The sequence below is a fragment of the Saprolegnia diclina genome (assembly GCF_000281045.1).
Source record: "Saprolegnia diclina VS20 unplaced genomic scaffold supercont1.50, whole genome shotgun sequence".
NCBI classification, from domain to species: Eukaryota; Oomycota; class Saprolegniomycetes; order Saprolegniales; family Saprolegniaceae; genus Saprolegnia; species Saprolegnia diclina.
In genome coordinates, this window is record NW_008246117.1 from 350,744 (window position 1) to 366,886 (window position 16,143).

At 56.7% G+C, this 16,143-nt stretch overlaps 7 protein-coding genes across 7 annotated transcripts; 6 read left to right on the forward strand and 1 right to left on the reverse strand.

The window, feature by feature from the left end:
* Window positions 1-436: 436 nt before the first annotated feature.
* Window positions 437-1,247, reverse strand: SDRG_12538 (hypothetical protein). The gene has a single exon (XM_008618611.1). The coding sequence runs from the start codon at window positions 1,213-1,215 to the stop codon at window positions 484-486; it is 732 nt and encodes a 243-aa protein (XP_008616833.1). The 5' UTR covers window positions 1,216-1,247; the 3' UTR covers window positions 437-483.
* Window positions 1,248-1,544: 297 nt separating this feature from the next.
* Window positions 1,545-2,466, forward strand: SDRG_12539 (hypothetical protein). The gene is made up of 2 exons (XM_008618612.1): window positions 1,545-2,032; window positions 2,078-2,466. Exons 1-2 carry the CDS (start codon window positions 1,582-1,584, stop codon window positions 2,446-2,448), a joined length of 822 nt encoding a protein of 273 aa, XP_008616834.1. The 5' UTR covers window positions 1,545-1,581; the 3' UTR covers window positions 2,449-2,466.
* Window positions 2,467-2,516: 50 nt separating this feature from the next.
* On the forward strand, window positions 2,517-3,161 carry SDRG_12540 (hypothetical protein). The gene is made up of 2 exons (XM_008618613.1): window positions 2,517-2,690; window positions 2,737-3,161. The coding sequence occupies exons 1-2, from the start codon at window positions 2,579-2,581 to the stop codon at window positions 3,108-3,110; spliced, it is 486 nt and encodes a 161-aa protein (XP_008616835.1). The 5' UTR covers window positions 2,517-2,578; the 3' UTR covers window positions 3,111-3,161.
* Window positions 3,162-3,720: 559 nt separating this feature from the next.
* SDRG_12541 (hypothetical protein) lies at window positions 3,721-8,881 on the forward strand. The gene is made up of 30 exons (XM_008618614.1): window positions 3,721-3,991; window positions 4,042-4,191; window positions 4,240-4,349; window positions 4,401-4,506; window positions 4,549-4,634; window positions 4,679-4,733; window positions 4,780-4,874; window positions 4,922-5,063; window positions 5,111-5,276; window positions 5,326-5,411; window positions 5,460-5,519; window positions 5,587-5,730; window positions 5,786-5,861; window positions 5,917-5,968; window positions 6,023-6,142; window positions 6,190-6,317; window positions 6,362-6,460; window positions 6,515-6,674; window positions 6,723-6,849; window positions 6,893-6,993; window positions 7,036-7,121; window positions 7,167-7,248; window positions 7,297-7,498; window positions 7,562-7,755; window positions 7,799-7,864; window positions 7,918-8,049; window positions 8,097-8,241; window positions 8,285-8,356; window positions 8,402-8,545; window positions 8,599-8,881. The coding sequence occupies exons 1-30, from the start codon at window positions 3,751-3,753 to the stop codon at window positions 8,832-8,834; spliced, it is 3,663 nt and encodes a 1,220-aa protein (XP_008616836.1). The 5' UTR covers window positions 3,721-3,750; the 3' UTR covers window positions 8,835-8,881.
* A 902-nt stretch (window positions 8,882-9,783) lies between these two features.
* SDRG_12542 (hypothetical protein) lies at window positions 9,784-11,457 on the forward strand. Its single transcript, XM_008618615.1, has 7 exons — window positions 9,784-9,914; window positions 9,955-10,139; window positions 10,185-10,268; window positions 10,320-10,415; window positions 10,466-10,599; window positions 10,651-11,017; window positions 11,063-11,457. Exons 1-7 carry the CDS (start codon window positions 9,800-9,802, stop codon window positions 11,252-11,254), a joined length of 1,173 nt encoding a protein of 390 aa, XP_008616837.1. The 5' UTR covers window positions 9,784-9,799; the 3' UTR covers window positions 11,255-11,457.
* Window positions 11,458-12,262: 805 nt separating this feature from the next.
* Window positions 12,263-13,469, forward strand: SDRG_12543 (hypothetical protein). The gene is made up of 2 exons (XM_008618616.1): window positions 12,263-12,715; window positions 12,772-13,469. Exons 1-2 carry the CDS (start codon window positions 12,344-12,346, stop codon window positions 13,384-13,386), a joined length of 987 nt encoding a protein of 328 aa, XP_008616838.1. The 5' UTR covers window positions 12,263-12,343; the 3' UTR covers window positions 13,387-13,469.
* A 762-nt stretch (window positions 13,470-14,231) lies between these two features.
* SDRG_12544 (hypothetical protein) lies at window positions 14,232-14,766 on the forward strand. The gene has a single exon (XM_008618617.1). It carries the CDS (start codon window positions 14,276-14,278, stop codon window positions 14,690-14,692), a length of 417 nt encoding a protein of 138 aa, XP_008616839.1. The 5' UTR covers window positions 14,232-14,275; the 3' UTR covers window positions 14,693-14,766.
* The last annotated feature ends 1,377 nt before the right edge of the window (window positions 14,767-16,143 follow it).

Here is a 16,143-nt window from a genome sequence, read left to right on the forward strand (position 1 = left end):
TAACAACGCTCCATGTCACGGAGACCCCCATCGGTGACGACGATTTCGTCACCATTGTGCGTGAGCTGCCAAATTTGAGCGAGCTTGCATTGCACCACACGCGAATCACGGCGCTGCCGCCCGAGCTTTTTCGTCTGCCGAGCTTGCAGACTGCATTCTTGTCGTCGTGCGCGATCACCGCGTGGCCGTCGGGGCCCGTGGCGCCGCTCGCGGGGTTCCTCGATCTGTCGTGCAACCCGCTCACCCGCGTGCCGCCTTGGGTGCAACTCGACGCTGTGTGCGAGGCATCATTGTGCAGTCGCCAATTGCTTGCCAACGGCCTCTGCAACTATGCGTGTGACGACGCACAGGCCTGTGCGCGGTACTTTCCCTAGTCCTACCCTAGCCCTACGCTAAACCTCCACCCTAAGCTTAGTCCATCGGCTAAACACCACATGCATGCTCAAGACTTGCATTACGTGACATCGTCGCGCGTGGGTCTGACTACCCGTAGTGCATACCGGGGGGCGGGGGGTCCTTGAACACCTTTTTGGGGGGCGTCGTTGGCGCCGGCTCCTCCAATTGTGGCGCCGTCGACGCATGGCCAAACGGACGCGGCGGTGTCATCGGGTCGTGGGTCGCGTCATGGTGCGTGAGCAAGTCGCTGTACCCGGGCAACGTCGCTTTTGGTGCGATCGAGCACGTATTGCGCTCGTACGAGTGCGTCTGCGTCGCCATCTGCGCCAACGTGCACCCGCAGCAGCAAAAGGTGAGCAAGCAGTCGGTCGCGACCGAGCCCGGAATCGAGAGCCGCGTGCGCAGCTTGTAGCGCAAGTACCACATGAGCAGCCACGGCAGCACCGCACCATAACCCGTGCCGTAGCAGAGGGCAAGGCCCAAGAGCATCGGGTAGTAGCTCGCAACGCCAAGACGCGCCATGGTCTGCGCCAACGACACACACGGGCAGAAGAAAGCCAAGAGGCAGTTGGGCACCACGTCGGTCAAGCAGCCAAACACTGGCGCCTCCCAGCGCCCGACCACGAGCACGTTCTCGTCACGCGGGCGGTCGCCCGTCAGGTACGTGCCCGTCGTGTCGCGGTGGTGCTCATCGTCGTCGCGGACGTCGTCGACCTTGGGGCTCAGCGTCTGCAGCGGGGTCGCCTTGGAGGAATCAAACATTGCAGCGCAAAAGCGAAAGTGCGCGATGGCAGACACACAATGACGATGGGGCCACATCTTCTGCCCAACGGGCTATTCTGGCTTGTTCCCGTGGGAGGCCGCGTTGGGACAGGACGCTTGCGATCGCTCCTGACCTCGCGAACGGCGGCTAGTCACTGGCATGGTGGCCAAGAAAGTACCGTCGGTGGTCTGGTCGGTGGTCATACTCGGTGGTAGTAATGTTTGAAACCGAACTAGCGCATTAACCTAGCACCCTAGCACTCGACTACAATGGTGTCGTATCGATCGACTGCACAGTCGAACACCGCCGCCATTCGAGAAAGTTTAGTGAAGGCAGTTCATGGGGTGTAGCAAGCTCGCCGTCGACTCGACGGAACTTCCGTCTCGAACCAACGGATCCTGTAACCGTGTAACGTGAGTCCGATGCCGCTGGGGTCGGCAAAGTTCAGCCGCGCGGCGTACGACGCCCACGTCCAAGGCCTCGTCCACCGCCGTCTCAACCCAATCTCAACGTATGTCGAGTACACGCTCGTCGAAGATTTGACGCCCTACGACCTCTTTCGAGCGCCACGTCCCGTAACCACGGCGGCTCCGCTCGACGTGCCGGTGACAGAGTTGGATGCGGAGCTGACGTGCCCGATTTGTCTCGGCGTTTTGCAGCAGACCACAGTTGTGCCGGCGTGCTTGCACCGTTTTTGCCGAGGATGCATCGACGCCTGCCTCGCGAGCGGCAAGCACGAGTGTCCATCGTGTCGCGCAGGTATTCCCACCAAGCGCGCGCTGCGTGCGGACACAGCGTTTGATGCGCTCGTGCGACTGCTGCATCCGCCACCACCGCTACTGTCGCCAAGCAAGAAGCGAGCGACGCCCTACGGTACGCAACTCGAGGCAAGCGTCACAAGCCATCACGATGAGATAGACCTAACCGAGGCGACGACACTTGCTGTGACGTTTGCCCTGCTTGGTGCGACTACACCGTCGCAACTACAGTGGACGACGACGTTGGCGGCGACCGTGCACGAGGCCAACGAGTGGTTACGGCAGCAATTGCACGGACCGGCCACCGTGTGCACGACGGACGGCGCCGCCCTCTCGATGGCAAGCTTGTGGACGCACCGACCGAGTACAATGCGCTCTACTACCGCACGACCGCGTGTCCGGATGCGTCGTCCTAACTATCTCAACACGCAGTCGATAGTGACGGCGTATCTTGCGCCTCTTGGCCGATCGTATCAACTTGATACATTGCAGTGCCGGATCCCTTTCTCTCCGTCAACTGTCATAGGATAAAAACAATTTCATTTGGACACTGTATGTCGGCTAGAAGTGCCCGTGACCGGCACTAAGAAATGCGATCTTGCGAAAGGGCACTCTTCGCGGCGCTTGGCCAAAGTCGAATTTGCCCCACAACGCGCAAGCCATGGACCACGGACCGACCGCGATGGCGCAACCCAATGTCAACCTTGACGGCATCGTCACGGGCCGCTGGAAGATTGCGATCTTTGGCTGCTTTGACACGTGTATTCCCAACAGTACGCGCCTATGTCTTGTCCTCGAATGCTCACAAGTGCAAACTAGCGGTCATGGTGACGTTTTGCCCGTGCGTGAGCATTGCGCAAGTCACGACGCGCATCGGATACGGCCAGTACCTGCACGTGCTCCTCGCGTCCTTCTTCTTCTACATCATGTACCTCATTGCGTGCTTCGTCAAGGCATCGTGGTTCCGGAGCATCGTCGGCATCCTCGGCTTTGTCATGTTCCTCTTCATGTGGCACCTGCGCTTCAAGGTACGCGGCCTCTTCCACATCCCTGGCTCGATCGTCGAGGACGGGCTCTGCGCGCTCTTCTGCGGCTGCTGCTCGCTGGCGCAAATGGCAACCCACGTCGAGTCGTACAAGCCCGGCGACTGCCAGTTCGAAGCTCGCGCGACGCTTCCGTCGTATCAAGTCTAACTGCGCGCGCTTTCCAGTACCCTCGTCAACATGCATATGGTTTTCTGTGTCCTCTCGACTTGAGCAAAGATGGGCGACCGTTCCAGTGTCTTGCACTGTGGATGCCATGGGTCGCATCTGCCAACCGAATTCGCACTACGGCGGTCGCGGAGAGGGACTTGGGACGTGCCGGCGGCCCTTTAGAGGCGCGAAGTCATGCGCGTTGATGTAGTAGGTAGAGCAAACTGTCGGCTGGGAGAATGGACGGTTCCTGTGTGGGCGCCAAGGAGGCCACTGAGCGTCACTACCAGCCGCAACCTCCCGCGTCAACGCATCGTGCCAAGCATCAGGTTAAGCATGCTTGACAACCGTGTTATCTTCGTCATGGCGGTCGGTTTTGGGTCTTGTATGCATGACGGCAGCTGTCGCCCATCGAAGTTGACTGCGATCGAATGCATCTCTTTTGCTCGGCTTGAGTGCGGTAAACACGCAAGGGGCTATCAGTTGACTGCTCATTCGCAGGCAGTCCGTCCTGTGCACGTACTGCCGACGTCGTGACTTGATGCGTTACGCGTAGTGACCATTGAACGCTAGAAAGTTGACCAGAAAGGCGCGAGGAAACCGCCGATGATGAGAAACGACGACGCCGCTTCACGTTCGAATGCCAGCGCTCACGCGGGACGTGTACATCCGCATCGCGCCGCCGGGGCACCGCGGCCGCCGCATCAACTGCAATGACTGCAGCGTCTACACATCGTCCTGTGACGCCTGCGTGAAGAAGCGAAAGCGCGCGAAACACAAGGCGGCACGGCAGCGCAAGATGATCTGGGACGTCGACTCGCTCAACCCGCGCTGGGCCATTCCGCCTGCAATCAAAACCGAGCTACCTCAGCTTGTTCTCGGTACGTCGGTCGATATGAAATGCTATGGTTTGAGCAAATTGGGCGCGTAGAAAAAGGTGGGGGGGTCGCCCCCCGTGACGTCTTCTTGCAGTGCTCGGGTCTGACGCTGCCCCCACCACCGTCAGAAACGTCGTTTTCAACAGCCAAGCACTTGTTCTTGGCCTCCAATGCGGCACCCACGACTGGCAGTGTCAAACCGCGTACCTTTAGACCTGAATCCACGCGCAAGTTCCTCATGGTGGTTCTAGTCGGGTTAGGGGAGATCAATCCGCTGTCCGACGACGAGCGCCACAACTATTTTGGCGCCACGGGGCGGCGGGTGCTCAAGCAAATCTACACAAAAATGGCGTCGCAGCAGGTCTTTTTGTGAATGATTGGACAGTCGCGTGCTGAATATTGTTTGTTCTAGTACTTGCAAATGGGAGGCACCGACGGGCTTGTCGACAAGTTCAAGTCCATGCTCGCATCGCAGAGCGAGCCGTCGCCAGACCCGATTGGCATGTTCAACGCCAAAGGTACGAGGTACCGCTTGGAAACTGCGTTTTACGAAGCCTAAGAGGCGCTCACGGCCCGGCACAAGTTTGTATCCATGTGCTTGGAGCATGAATTACCGCCGTGTCTCCGGCTCATTATTCGCAACAAGGTAAATTGCCGTTGTGCTATCGGCAAAACGGCTTACGTTTGTAGATTTCACCCGAAATCAACGTGTCGCACATGTCCATGGGCGATGAATTGGCCAAAAGTACGCAACAAGTGCGGCATCGGCGGTGATCGAACCCTGTCCCTAGTTTTCAGTGCCTGCCTCGTCGAGCTACCGATGGTGCTATCGCTCAACGCGCGCAACAATCGCCTCACGGATCCAGGGCTCCAAGCCCTCGTCAATGTAGGCTGACGCTGCATCGCGACATACCACGGCTTCTCTCTACCTAGGTGGTTCGAAGCAAGCCCGATTTGGTCGCCCTCGACTTGTCTGAGAATAAAGTGGACGGTGACGCTGCGGAGGCGCTCGCCGAGTACCTTGGCAACCCGCTGTGCGGTCTTACGACGCTGATTCTCAGCACGTGCGACATTGGTGCCTCCTGGAGCGACACCGCCAGCGTCTAAATTGAGTGTGATTAGACGATGGCGAGCTCATTCCGTTTGCGGACGCGATGAAAACCAACCGCATTTGCACAACGTTGAACCTGAGCCGCAATCTCATTGGGACCTCGGAAGCGCTCAACGCGGTGCAGCCCGACTTGGTCACGGGAGGCGAGGCCCTTGCCGATATGCTGGCCGCCAACAAGTACGTTGTCATGCCTTACGCTCGTTTGGTGATGACATATGTCTTGTAGTCATCTCACCAAGCTCGATTTATCGTGGAACGTACTGCGTCTCAATAGCGCCATTCAACTGGGGCGCGCCATCGGGCACAACTTTGGTACCGCACAAAATGCTTGTCCGCCAAGTGTTGATCGTGCTGAAACAGGGCTAAAAGAACTCAACCTGAGCTATAATGCGTTTGGGAACCTTGGCGCCCAGGCCATCGGTACTATATGCGATGCAGAAATCCTATATTGATCTTGTCGTCATATTGCTATATTGCATCCTCGTAGGCTGCGCACTCCAAGAAAATTTTACCCTCGAGAAGCTCGACTTGTCCCAAAACAATATTCCTAGCAAGGCAGCGTTTGTGATTGCTCAAGCTCTCCACGTCAACAACACGCTAACGCAGCTTTGCATGGACGGGAATCCTCTTGGTATAGTTCTATACAGATAGCGTACAATGCCCGCGTGTCAACGTCTTCGTTCTAGGTCGTATTGGGGGACGCACATTGCTGCAGTCCATCTCGAGCGCGAGCGACAAAGTGCTCTCCATCTCTGTCGTTGGGTGCGCTGGGATCGCTTCAGTAAACGTTTATGTGCTCATCTGGCGAAAATGCTAGGTGCAATTTTGACATTGACGATTCGAGTCTTTTTGACCCGCAAGATGCGACGGTACATATTGAAAAGCAAAATGTACAAATCGGTATTGAATGCGTGTATACGTAGGGAAAATACGACTTGGACATGGCCGAGCCATACGATCGCGCGATTGCTTGCGAGCTCTTGCGGTTTGCCAATTCGAAAAAAGGCTGCCGCTTTCTATCCTTCGTGCACCAAGTGGACAAGGTTTCGTTGTCGTTTGCGTTGAAAGTACATTATGATTATTGGACTAGACCACGCGCGATCTCAAGGTCGAGTACCAAGAAGTCGGCAGGGCACGCGCACAGCTCATTCGGCGGTCCTCGTCGCACATGGTCCTTCGCGGCAAAGTGCCTCAAGACAAGCTGGAAAAGCTGTTTCAGTACATTGCCGATGCGTTGTTGCTGCAGATGACACGTTGAGTAGAACCCTCGATGCGGATGGCTCTGGCAACATTGAAGCCACGGAGCTGGAGCGTGGCATGGCCGCGTTGGGCGTGCGCTTGCAGCCGGGGGAAGCCACTCGGTATGTTTTGCTTGCATTTTGTGCACGAATATTATTAACCATGCACTCGACTAGTCTCGTGACGCGCTATGATGTGGACGGCACGGGCACGATGGAATTTCCGGAATTTGTCGACTTGATGTCCCAATATTACTTTGACGACAAGCCGACAATGGAGTGGATCGACACGACGTCGGGCTTACCTCTCTCAATTCCCAAGGAAGGTCGCCTCAAGGTACACAAATCTAGTGGTTTTACCACTCGTTTCTTATTTTTCCACCAGATTGACTTCATCGATCTGCACATCCCGTCCGAGGCCGACGAAGCCGAGTCCAAGCTCGGCGTCGAGCAGCTCATTGAAAACATCAAAGCCGATCCGAACCAAGTGAATTTGATCAAATTGGCCAAAAGTATGCAATCTTATCAAGTTGATATTCGACGTATCTCTGCTAGATGGACTGCACGTGCGTCAGAACGAAGGGCAAATGCTTTTGGACACGCTCGTGTCTAAAATGGACATTGTCGAAGCCCTTGCCCTCATCCTTCCCCACGTCGTACGACACTTATCAACTTGATTTGTCCTTACTGACACGTAGGTCGACCCCAACCACGCGTGCCCACTGATCGAGTCGAACGTGAATGCGGCCCAGCGCTTGCGCCTGCAGACTGTGCTCAAAGACATGTGCGTCGATTTTTCGTACAAAATAATTTGAGAATATTGTCTTAGGTACGGCCCCGTCGTGGGCCTGGCCACGGGGCATTACTCGCTCGACCTCGCCGACGACATTGACCGCGCCACGTTTCGAAAAGTTCATTTTTCATGTTTCCTCGTGAATGCCAATGCGACAATCCTTTAGGTCATGGAAATCAACAACAAAATCATGTATTACCGGCGCACCAACAACTTCAAGGACACGAGTCAGCACGAAAACCACATGGGGTTCCGCAACGAGATCTACAACAACAAGAAAATCGAGATTACGACCACGTTTTGTGACAAGTTGCCGAAATTTGGCATGCTCGACTTTGATTTTGTCCAGTTGTCGCGACCCAAGTCCGGTACAATACGACGCCATAGCCCTATGCACGGGTATCATTTGATTGGCTTTGCCTTCGATCTAGGCATTCTGCCCATGTCCGACAACCGCTTCCAACAGCTCATCTCCAAGCTCTGCTTGGACGCGTTGGATCGCGCCTCGCCCGAGAGTCGCCGTCGGGCGCCTAGTCCCGCGACAACGGGGCGTCGCCTAAGTCCGTTCGCATACGACTTTCTTCTCGAGCTGCAAGCAAGCACTGTGCGCATTTCGGAACTCTACGTACGTCGACATTTTTGTGTGTCAGACGTTACATGGTTCACAGTCGCGCGATGTATCGACGCCGCTTGTGATTCCGGGCGCGGTCGTGTCCCCAGAAGCGCCACGCCAGGTGCGTTGCATGATTGGGTGCGACCGGACGGCGCAATTTATTGTTGGATGTAGATTAGCTTTACGGGCCGCCGGTTGCTCATGGAGCTCCAAGCGCTCTTTTGCACGCGGTGGGTCACGACAAGTCAAGTCCGCTTCATCCTGGAGCGCTGGCCCATGGACTTTGGCACGACGCGCGTCGATGCCGTACGCGTCATCGCATCTCGGTCGACGTAGAGCACAATATGATATAGGCGCTCACGCTCTTTGATCGGACACTGGATTTGTACAACTATGTCCAAGTGCTGTGGACGCTCTCCGACACGGAGGTCGCGCAGCTCATTTTTCGACTCGGCTGGCTCAACCTCTGGAGTCCGCTCTACCCGGACATTTACTTTGGTAGACCCTTCAACACACGTTTGTCGCTGAGAGGCCGGTGTAGAGCTCGACTTGACGATCTACGAACAGCGCGAGGTCTCCAAAGTGCTCGTGCAGCTTGCGCTCGACGAGCCAGGTACGTCGGCTCATCGAATGTGACGACATTCAAGCCGCGGCTTAGGTGAAAACTGGCAAGACGCTCGGTTTGGCTGGTCGCGCGACGTGCCGATTCCGGGCTGGGTCCTCAACATGTCGTGGCTCACGCCGGGCCTTTACCCAGAAAAAGGATACCTCTCGGTCGAGTACTACTCGGGTGCAGACAAAGGTACGACGCATTTCTAAATTCTCGATCTGGATACGATGTCTGGTATTTGATAGGTTGTGGTCCGGTGTGGCCGACGCGCCTCAAGGCCATGAGCGAGGTGCTGGCCGAGCCTCCTATCTTCGATGCGTTTCTCGCGCAGCTCGTCAAGCCAAAGCGAGTTTCGCGAAAGAAAACCGAGTCGGACCGCAAGCAAACGCCGGATGGGCTGCTCACGCGCCGTTCGAATCCGTCCCGCGACGGCTCGGAGCGGGCGACGACACCGCCATCCGCTCGACTACAAACCAAGTGAGAGTTAAAAGTAGAGAATTTAGAACTAGTATGCGTTTTGCATCGATGATCATTCTTGAAAAAACTAGTGGGGCAGTCAGCGGCAAACTTGGACGCCTGGAGCACTATTGGTGGCCAAAATGGTCATGTGCCATCGCACGCCGCCACGTCATGATGGCCTGGCAAAACGACGGTTTCAGCCAATCCAACGCGACCTCGAGAATAATGCTCTAATAAAATTGATAATCGTCCACACCTCATCGACAGCCACGAATACGGCATGAAATGTATGTGAATGCCAACCTCAAAGCCTACATGCGAGCTACTTGGTTCAATACCTCAAGCACGCATCGAGGTTCACCTAGTGAGTACGGCAGGATATGTATTTATAGAGTATTTTGAAATAAGAACTCTTGTCTAACTATAATTGCTTATATAGTTTGTAACAGGTACTCCGTTTGAAAGGTCTTTTCCATTGCGTCGACAGCAGCTACCAAATGAACCTCGTACGCCGCGACTCTGGCTGAGTTAAAACATGGGAATATCCCTCGAGTTAAATCTCCTCGAGTTGTTCCCAAGCTAGAAGACGAGCGCAAAGAGGAAGCCACCGCGAATGTTGACGCAAGCGCTGGTCACAAGGAGCTTCGCCGCGATGAAGCGGCCATCAAGCCAATACAGAGCCCCCTCGCTATCTGATGCGTCTTCGCTTGGCATCGTTGCCCTCGTGTCATGGAGCTCGTCTGCTCTTTGTTGTCAATGAGCTAGCTACTACTGCAACTGCGCTCGTTTTTGCGTCCGAAATGTCGTTGGCGCGGAATTATTAGCTGGCGCCACGCGTCTGAAACGGGATGCAACATGCAAATCAGCTTACAATCAACGAGTATAGCACAGTAATCTTACTGTTTGTATGTCATTGTATGCATTTTCGCCTCTGACGTCGCTTTCGGCTTGGGCTTGACACAACTCGCTTTGCACCCAAGGCGGCGGATGGCGTCGCCCGCTGCCCGCGATGCTTCGTCGCTCAAGGGCAACCTCATGATCCTCTCGTACGGCCTCATGGAGTGGGCCGGCCAGAAGGTCGACGCAACCGTCGTCACACCCTGTACGTCCGCCATGTCCTAATGCGCTGACTTTGCCCCTAGGCGCGCAGATGATCTCGGGCTCGATCGCCAACCCATATGTGCTCAGCGGCAAGATCTGGGATACGCTCAAAGAGAACACACCGCAGCGCGCCCGCGACGTCTCGCGCCTCTTGAGCCTCGCGATCTCCAATTCCGCGCTCGTCCTCGGCAGCGACAACTCGGTCGAGTGGAGTGCGTCAACAAGGGTATCTATCTCTTGCTAGGGCGCCACGTAACGAGCACTGCGTTAGGCGCTGCGTGACCATACGCTTGCGATGGCGGCGACGCCAGAAGGCCAAGCTGTTGTTCAAGACTGCGTCGCGACGGTCGCCAAGGTAGCGGCCAATCGGCAAATGTCGCAGTATCTTCACCGCTGTCGGGTGTAGACGTGCCAAGCACTCAACACGCCAGAGACCAAGGCGGCGACCAAGCAGCTGGCGTCGGCCGTGCAGAGCTGGATCCAAATGCTCGCGACACCCGAGGTCTGTTCCGCGGGCTTCGACATGAGGCCTATGACGCTGCTGCGTACTAGGGTCTAAAGGTCATTGACGGCTTTGGCGACTGGTGCAACCACCTGACGGACGTGGCTGCGTCGCCCGAGAGCACGATTTTCCTTCTCGAGGTCGCCACCAACCTCTGTCACGTCCTGTCGTCCGACTCGACCCGGTAGCGTGACGTTATGCGATGACAGCACATGGCCAAACGATCTCTCCTTAGCGAACGCCCCCGCGATCAAGTGACCAAGGAGCTCGAGGAGCTCATGCTGTCCAAGTTCAACATGAGCGCGACACCCGCCACCGCTGCTACCGACGAGGCGCCGCGCGAAGATGCGGCCGAAGATGCGGCTGAAGACGATGACCACGCGGACGATGACGCGGCGCTCAGCGACAATGAGACGGACATGGCTGACACGGACAGCGTCACGTCACGCTTCAGCATTGCGTTCAGCGGTGACGGCGACGAGGACGACGAGAACGACGAAGCACCTGCCGAAACACCGATGCCCAAGTACACGAGCGACGCAACACATGCAACGATCCGCCAGCGCCACGTGCGTCGACTGACCAACCAAGCTATCCGCAACGTACTATCTCAATTGTTGGAGAATATTGTCATCGATTGTGCATAGGTGCCCCGACGCAGCGCGCGGTCGCTGGCGCTGGCGACGACCTTGCGTGCGCACCGACGCAAGCCGACGGTCGCGGCGCCGATCTCGCCCTTGGACGATCTGGCGTGTCGCGCGCTCAGCATCGTCTTTGTGATCTTTGTCGCCCTCGCCGCTCTCATTGTGCTCTTGGCCATGGTCCGACTGCTCTTGTAAGTCGACATAATAAGAGCGCACTTACTGAGGACGTTGTGTGCATCCTTCATGCAACGCGACAGAAATGCGTCGACCGCGCCGCTAGACTTGAGTACTACAGTACTTGGACAGGCAGTCGGTGGAAGGCCTTTGCCGCACCACAACAACGGAATCGTGAGTTATGGCAAAAGTCTCGGGCGAGACCATCGCAGTCCTACTAGTAGGAGTGGAGCGCCTTGGTTGTGTTCAACACTGCCGGGAGGTTGCCACTGCTGTCTTCCAGTGAGTGCGTCGGAACGTCCATGGTGTGTGACGTCGCGCCAAGGGCACCATTGCGCGCTGACGTCGGTCGACTCGATCTATGATGCACCATGGTGCGTGGTGACGGCTTGCGAAGGTATCGCAACGGACAATGGTGGCCACACTCTAAGGCACAACGCTAGAGATAGCAACTTTTCAACATCGAGTTTGCCCTTTGGCGCCAAGTGGAGGCTGCATGCTCCTGCTTTCAGCGCCAGGAGGGCGGGACGATCCACCCATGTAGGCAACGGAACAAAGATCTGCGTCGCATGGGGCTCGCGTGGGCTTGGCGCCAACGCCCATGCTTTTTTGGCCAATCCAGGCAACGTATGCCAAGTCATCGAAACGGATTGGTCAAAGCAAAATAGCAACTGGAGCGTGGGCGAGTGCCATCAACGTGCGCATTTTTCGGGTCCTTGTCGACAGCACGGCTGCAGTCGACTTCATTCGATAGAGCCGTTCCGGCCCGCTCCTAGCACGCGCGACCTCGACTTGAACCAAGCAGCTGCAAAGCATTGCCCAAGTCGATCCGCAACGAAGTCGCTGTTGAACTTTTTTGCATTTCCCCCAATGGCCTTGTCGTCTGCCACTGCACGTTGTTTGATTGGCTTGAAAATAAAATTTAACAGTCAATCAACGTGTCGAATGCGCCAATGCGAGCTGCGATTGGTTGAAATAAGCTGACAAAGCGCACTTAATCGGGTAGAAAGTGCGCTCGCACTTGATCGATTCGTCTCGAACGACCCAATTGCGTGGCTGGTCGAGCACTGGTGGCTGCTATTGCTGACTTGTTGGGATCAAAGACGAGCGATGTTGGCGTACCTCGCGAAGCACGGCTCGTTCAAGGTCCTCGCGACGTCGTCCGCGACGTCCGTGCCCCTGCCCGAGCTCTCGGAGGCCCCGGAGGACCTCTCGACCAACTCGCTCGTGGCCGCCGTCGAGGCCATCGAGAAGGCGCACAAGTCGCTGCCGCACCCGGGCACCTTTGAGAACGTCCTCGGCGAGGTCAAGTCGGTCTTGATGCCTGGCACGTTCGAGGGCTTCCGCTTCGACTTCCAGCGCAACCTTGGCCCGCGCTTCGCTGTCAACCACGCGCTCCTCCTCGGCTGCCCGCAGATCCCCGGCGGCGTCTACCAGTTCGGCGCGACGACGGTCGTCGGCGACGGCCCTGAACCCATGCTCGTACGTCGTTCTCACTATCTGTGTGCACGGCGCTTAGCGACTGTGTCTCATATTAGCTCCGCGGCCAAGTCTCGCACGATGGCTCGGTCGATGCGCGCTGGCATGCGCGCCTCAGCGACCACTTCAAGATGCGCGCGCAGGCGCAGCTCAAGCAGGAAGCGCATGCGTCGCAGGCGATGGTCGACATTGACTTTAGCGCGGCCGACTGCTCGGCCAACTTGAAGGTCGGCAACGGCCTCCTCCTCGGTGTCAACTACCTGCAGAGCGTCACGAAGGAGTGGGCGATCGGCGGTGAGGGCTACTACTACGGCAAGCACCGCAAGACGATCGCGTCGTATGTGGCCAAGTACACGGATGCCAAGTGGACCGGCATTGCCTCGTACGGTTCGCAGGGCACGCTCCAGCTGCACTACCTCCGCAAGGTCTCGGACCGCGTCCGGCTCGCGACCGAGCTCGTGTACAACGCGCCGTCGGGCGAGGCTGCGAGCACGCTCGGTGTCGAGGTCGACTTGCGCCAAACGCGCTTCGTTTCGAGCATCGACCACACGTTCAAGCTCGCGACGTCGCTCGAGTGCAAGGTGCTGCCGCAGCTCCAGCTGCTCCTCTCAGCCGAAGGCACGCCGGCCGCGGACGACCTGAAGTTTGGCTATGGCTTTCAATTTATGATGTAAATAGCAAGAACGATCAATAGAGAACGACGATGACTAGGTGGACCGTGGAGAATAGCAAACGTGTACGCTTGTTTTGTGCACAATATTGTGTTGTGTTGCTCGCCCTGCACACGCAGTACCAGGAGGCCCGGCGAGCTACATGTTTGATCGGTCAAGTCGTCGATGTTGGTGCGACTGTCGGGCTCGAGACACCTGTTGACAGTGCAGTGTGCAAGGTCGATGCTGTCTCAACAATGGCCGACTGTTGTGCATCAAAGCGAGCAGTGAACCAAGGGCGACTGCGTCTCCTGCTATCGAGAGGGGTGAGCGAAGTACGTTGTAGAACCTACGACACGCGACGTACTTGGTACTGCATCAAGGGCTGCGCACGCGGCCACCCACGGTCATTTCTACTTCATGCCGCATTGGCACTGGTTGAAGCACTGTTGAAGTGCGTCGGTGTTAACGGCGGAGCGCGGCTATCCGCAACAATGCAATAGAGGTCGGACACGCAACGTACGCTACGAGCCACACAGTCCAGTTGCCATGCGGTGGCGCACCACGTGTATATCCCTTCTCAGCGCCTCTCTACCGTCCATGTGCCGACGACCATCATTCGGTATTCCCTTAAAAAGTACTCGATGGCGCGGCTCCCTTCCAATTCACATCTCAATGCAACGACAACGCGACCAAGTAGCACATATTTTGGCTCTCTGTGTGCAGAATACCAAGAGAGATCCCTCGTTTATCGTGTGATCTATCAAAGAGCTCGTGCAACGTCTGCAGTTCAGACGAGACACCGCGATGGTGTACTTGAGTGTGGGAATCGCAGGGGCTGGAAATTTTCAATCCTGACAGGTGGAAGAAAGCGTTTGAGACCAAGCGAAGATGTAGCATTCTGTGATTCGCCATGGGCTGCACGCACTCGTCGTCGGCCGTGAACACTTCGTCGGCGCTGGTGCCGACAACCGCGCCGATTGCGCCACCCCAAAAGGTCTACCTCCTCTCGTCCTACTCGATCGACGAGACTGGCGTCGTGCTCTACCACATCACGTCGGACGAAATCGTGGTCACCAAACGCTTTACGGACTTCAAGCTCTTTCACCACGACATGAGCTTGCTCATTGAAGACTTGCCGCCGCTGCCCGAGGCCGGTCTCCGCACGTACTGGCGCCGACACGACGTCGCGATGATCGAGTCCCGGCGCGAGCGCTTCCAGGAGTTCATCAACTACGTCGTCGCCTTTGACGACGAAATTCTCAACTCGGCGCTCGAAGTGTTTTGCGCCGTTCGACTCGGCGTCAGCGATGACGCCGACTTGTACTAGGCATTGGCGCCATGTAGAATACTTGTACTCTAGTCGCATAGTAGAATCATATAACTTAGGTTTTTAGCCCTTGATGGTCGTCTGTGTCAACGTGTCGGCGGCGCTGGGGACCTGGCGCCACCGACGACGCGTGTGTGCTGGTGCGATCGTTTCCTTGCCTGACTCTGCGAGCTTCGAGAGCTGGCAGGCGCAGCGAGCTCTCAGCGAGAAGGGCCGAGCATGTCGCCTGGAAGAGCTGCGTTTTGTCCGTCGAGAGGTCCCGACCAGACCAAAGCGGTCGCTACGGCTGCAGGAGCGGCGCCTACACGAGACCAGAAGATCGTAGCTTGCAGAGTCGAGGTACCAGCAACGTCCACGACCGACAACCGCAGCAATGATGCGGCGCGCACATGTGGTATCGCATCCAACAAATGCGTGTTCGCCATCGACGACACCAAGATGTCATCACGACTGAAACAAGGGACGGGAATACCGTGAGGAGGTCAGTGAATGTCGAGAGCTTGCTCACCGAGTGGCTGAGGACCAAGAGAGCAAGCCGACTCTGGACGTCGACCAATGGCTCCATCGACCGAGTCAGCGCCACTTTCGGTTTGGCTCGAGCTACATGCCAGTTATCACCAAAGTACATTCAGAAGCACAATGTGCCGATGCTGTGGCGACGAAGCCACGCTTAGGTCATTGGGTGGCACAAGCCACAGCAGAGGCAGCGCCAGCGTCGTGGTCTATACATGCGCAGAGCGCGATTTGACCCGAGCTTTCGGGAATAACCCAGCGCTGGAACGACAGATCCAGCGTGGGCGATCGATTATCTTATGTAGCAGAAATGAACTCGACATTGCCCGTGGCAACAAGGAGCATCGAACGGTGCCATTCCATCGACAAGAAGTCACAGAGTAATATTGTTCGTGCGAGGTATCTCTTGAACTGAGGCTATATTACACAGCTCTGCAACTTGCAATGTGTGGTGGCTTCCGCAGTGCAACGCAAACAACGCAGCGAGGGGAGAGCCATCTCCCAGGAAGCAGGCAGTTGTATTGTGTTACGCCACGAAGGCAGATTGGGAACTGAGACTATGGAGGCCAGCGTTGTGGATAGAACGATAGGCTGTGCCGGATGAGACCTTCGTCAAGAGGCTCTATGATGGGTCACTACCGTATAGGGTCGCTACCGGACATCATCCGTATATGGCACCTAAGCACTATCCTATCTACACCACGCACACAAGCTACCAAGACTCTAGGCTTCTCGCTTTCTGGAGTCATAACTCTCCAGCGATACGCGCTTGCATCGGCCTGGCATGGCTTGACCGAACCAGACACAACAAATGACGCCAGCCCGTCTTGTCGGTTTGTGGTTGCTCGTGGTCGAAGTAGCCGCAGGAGCACCTGCCGCTCAAGAAAAATGAGCCCACGATGCGGGTATCATGGCGTCGCAGGCTTCTTTCGATGACG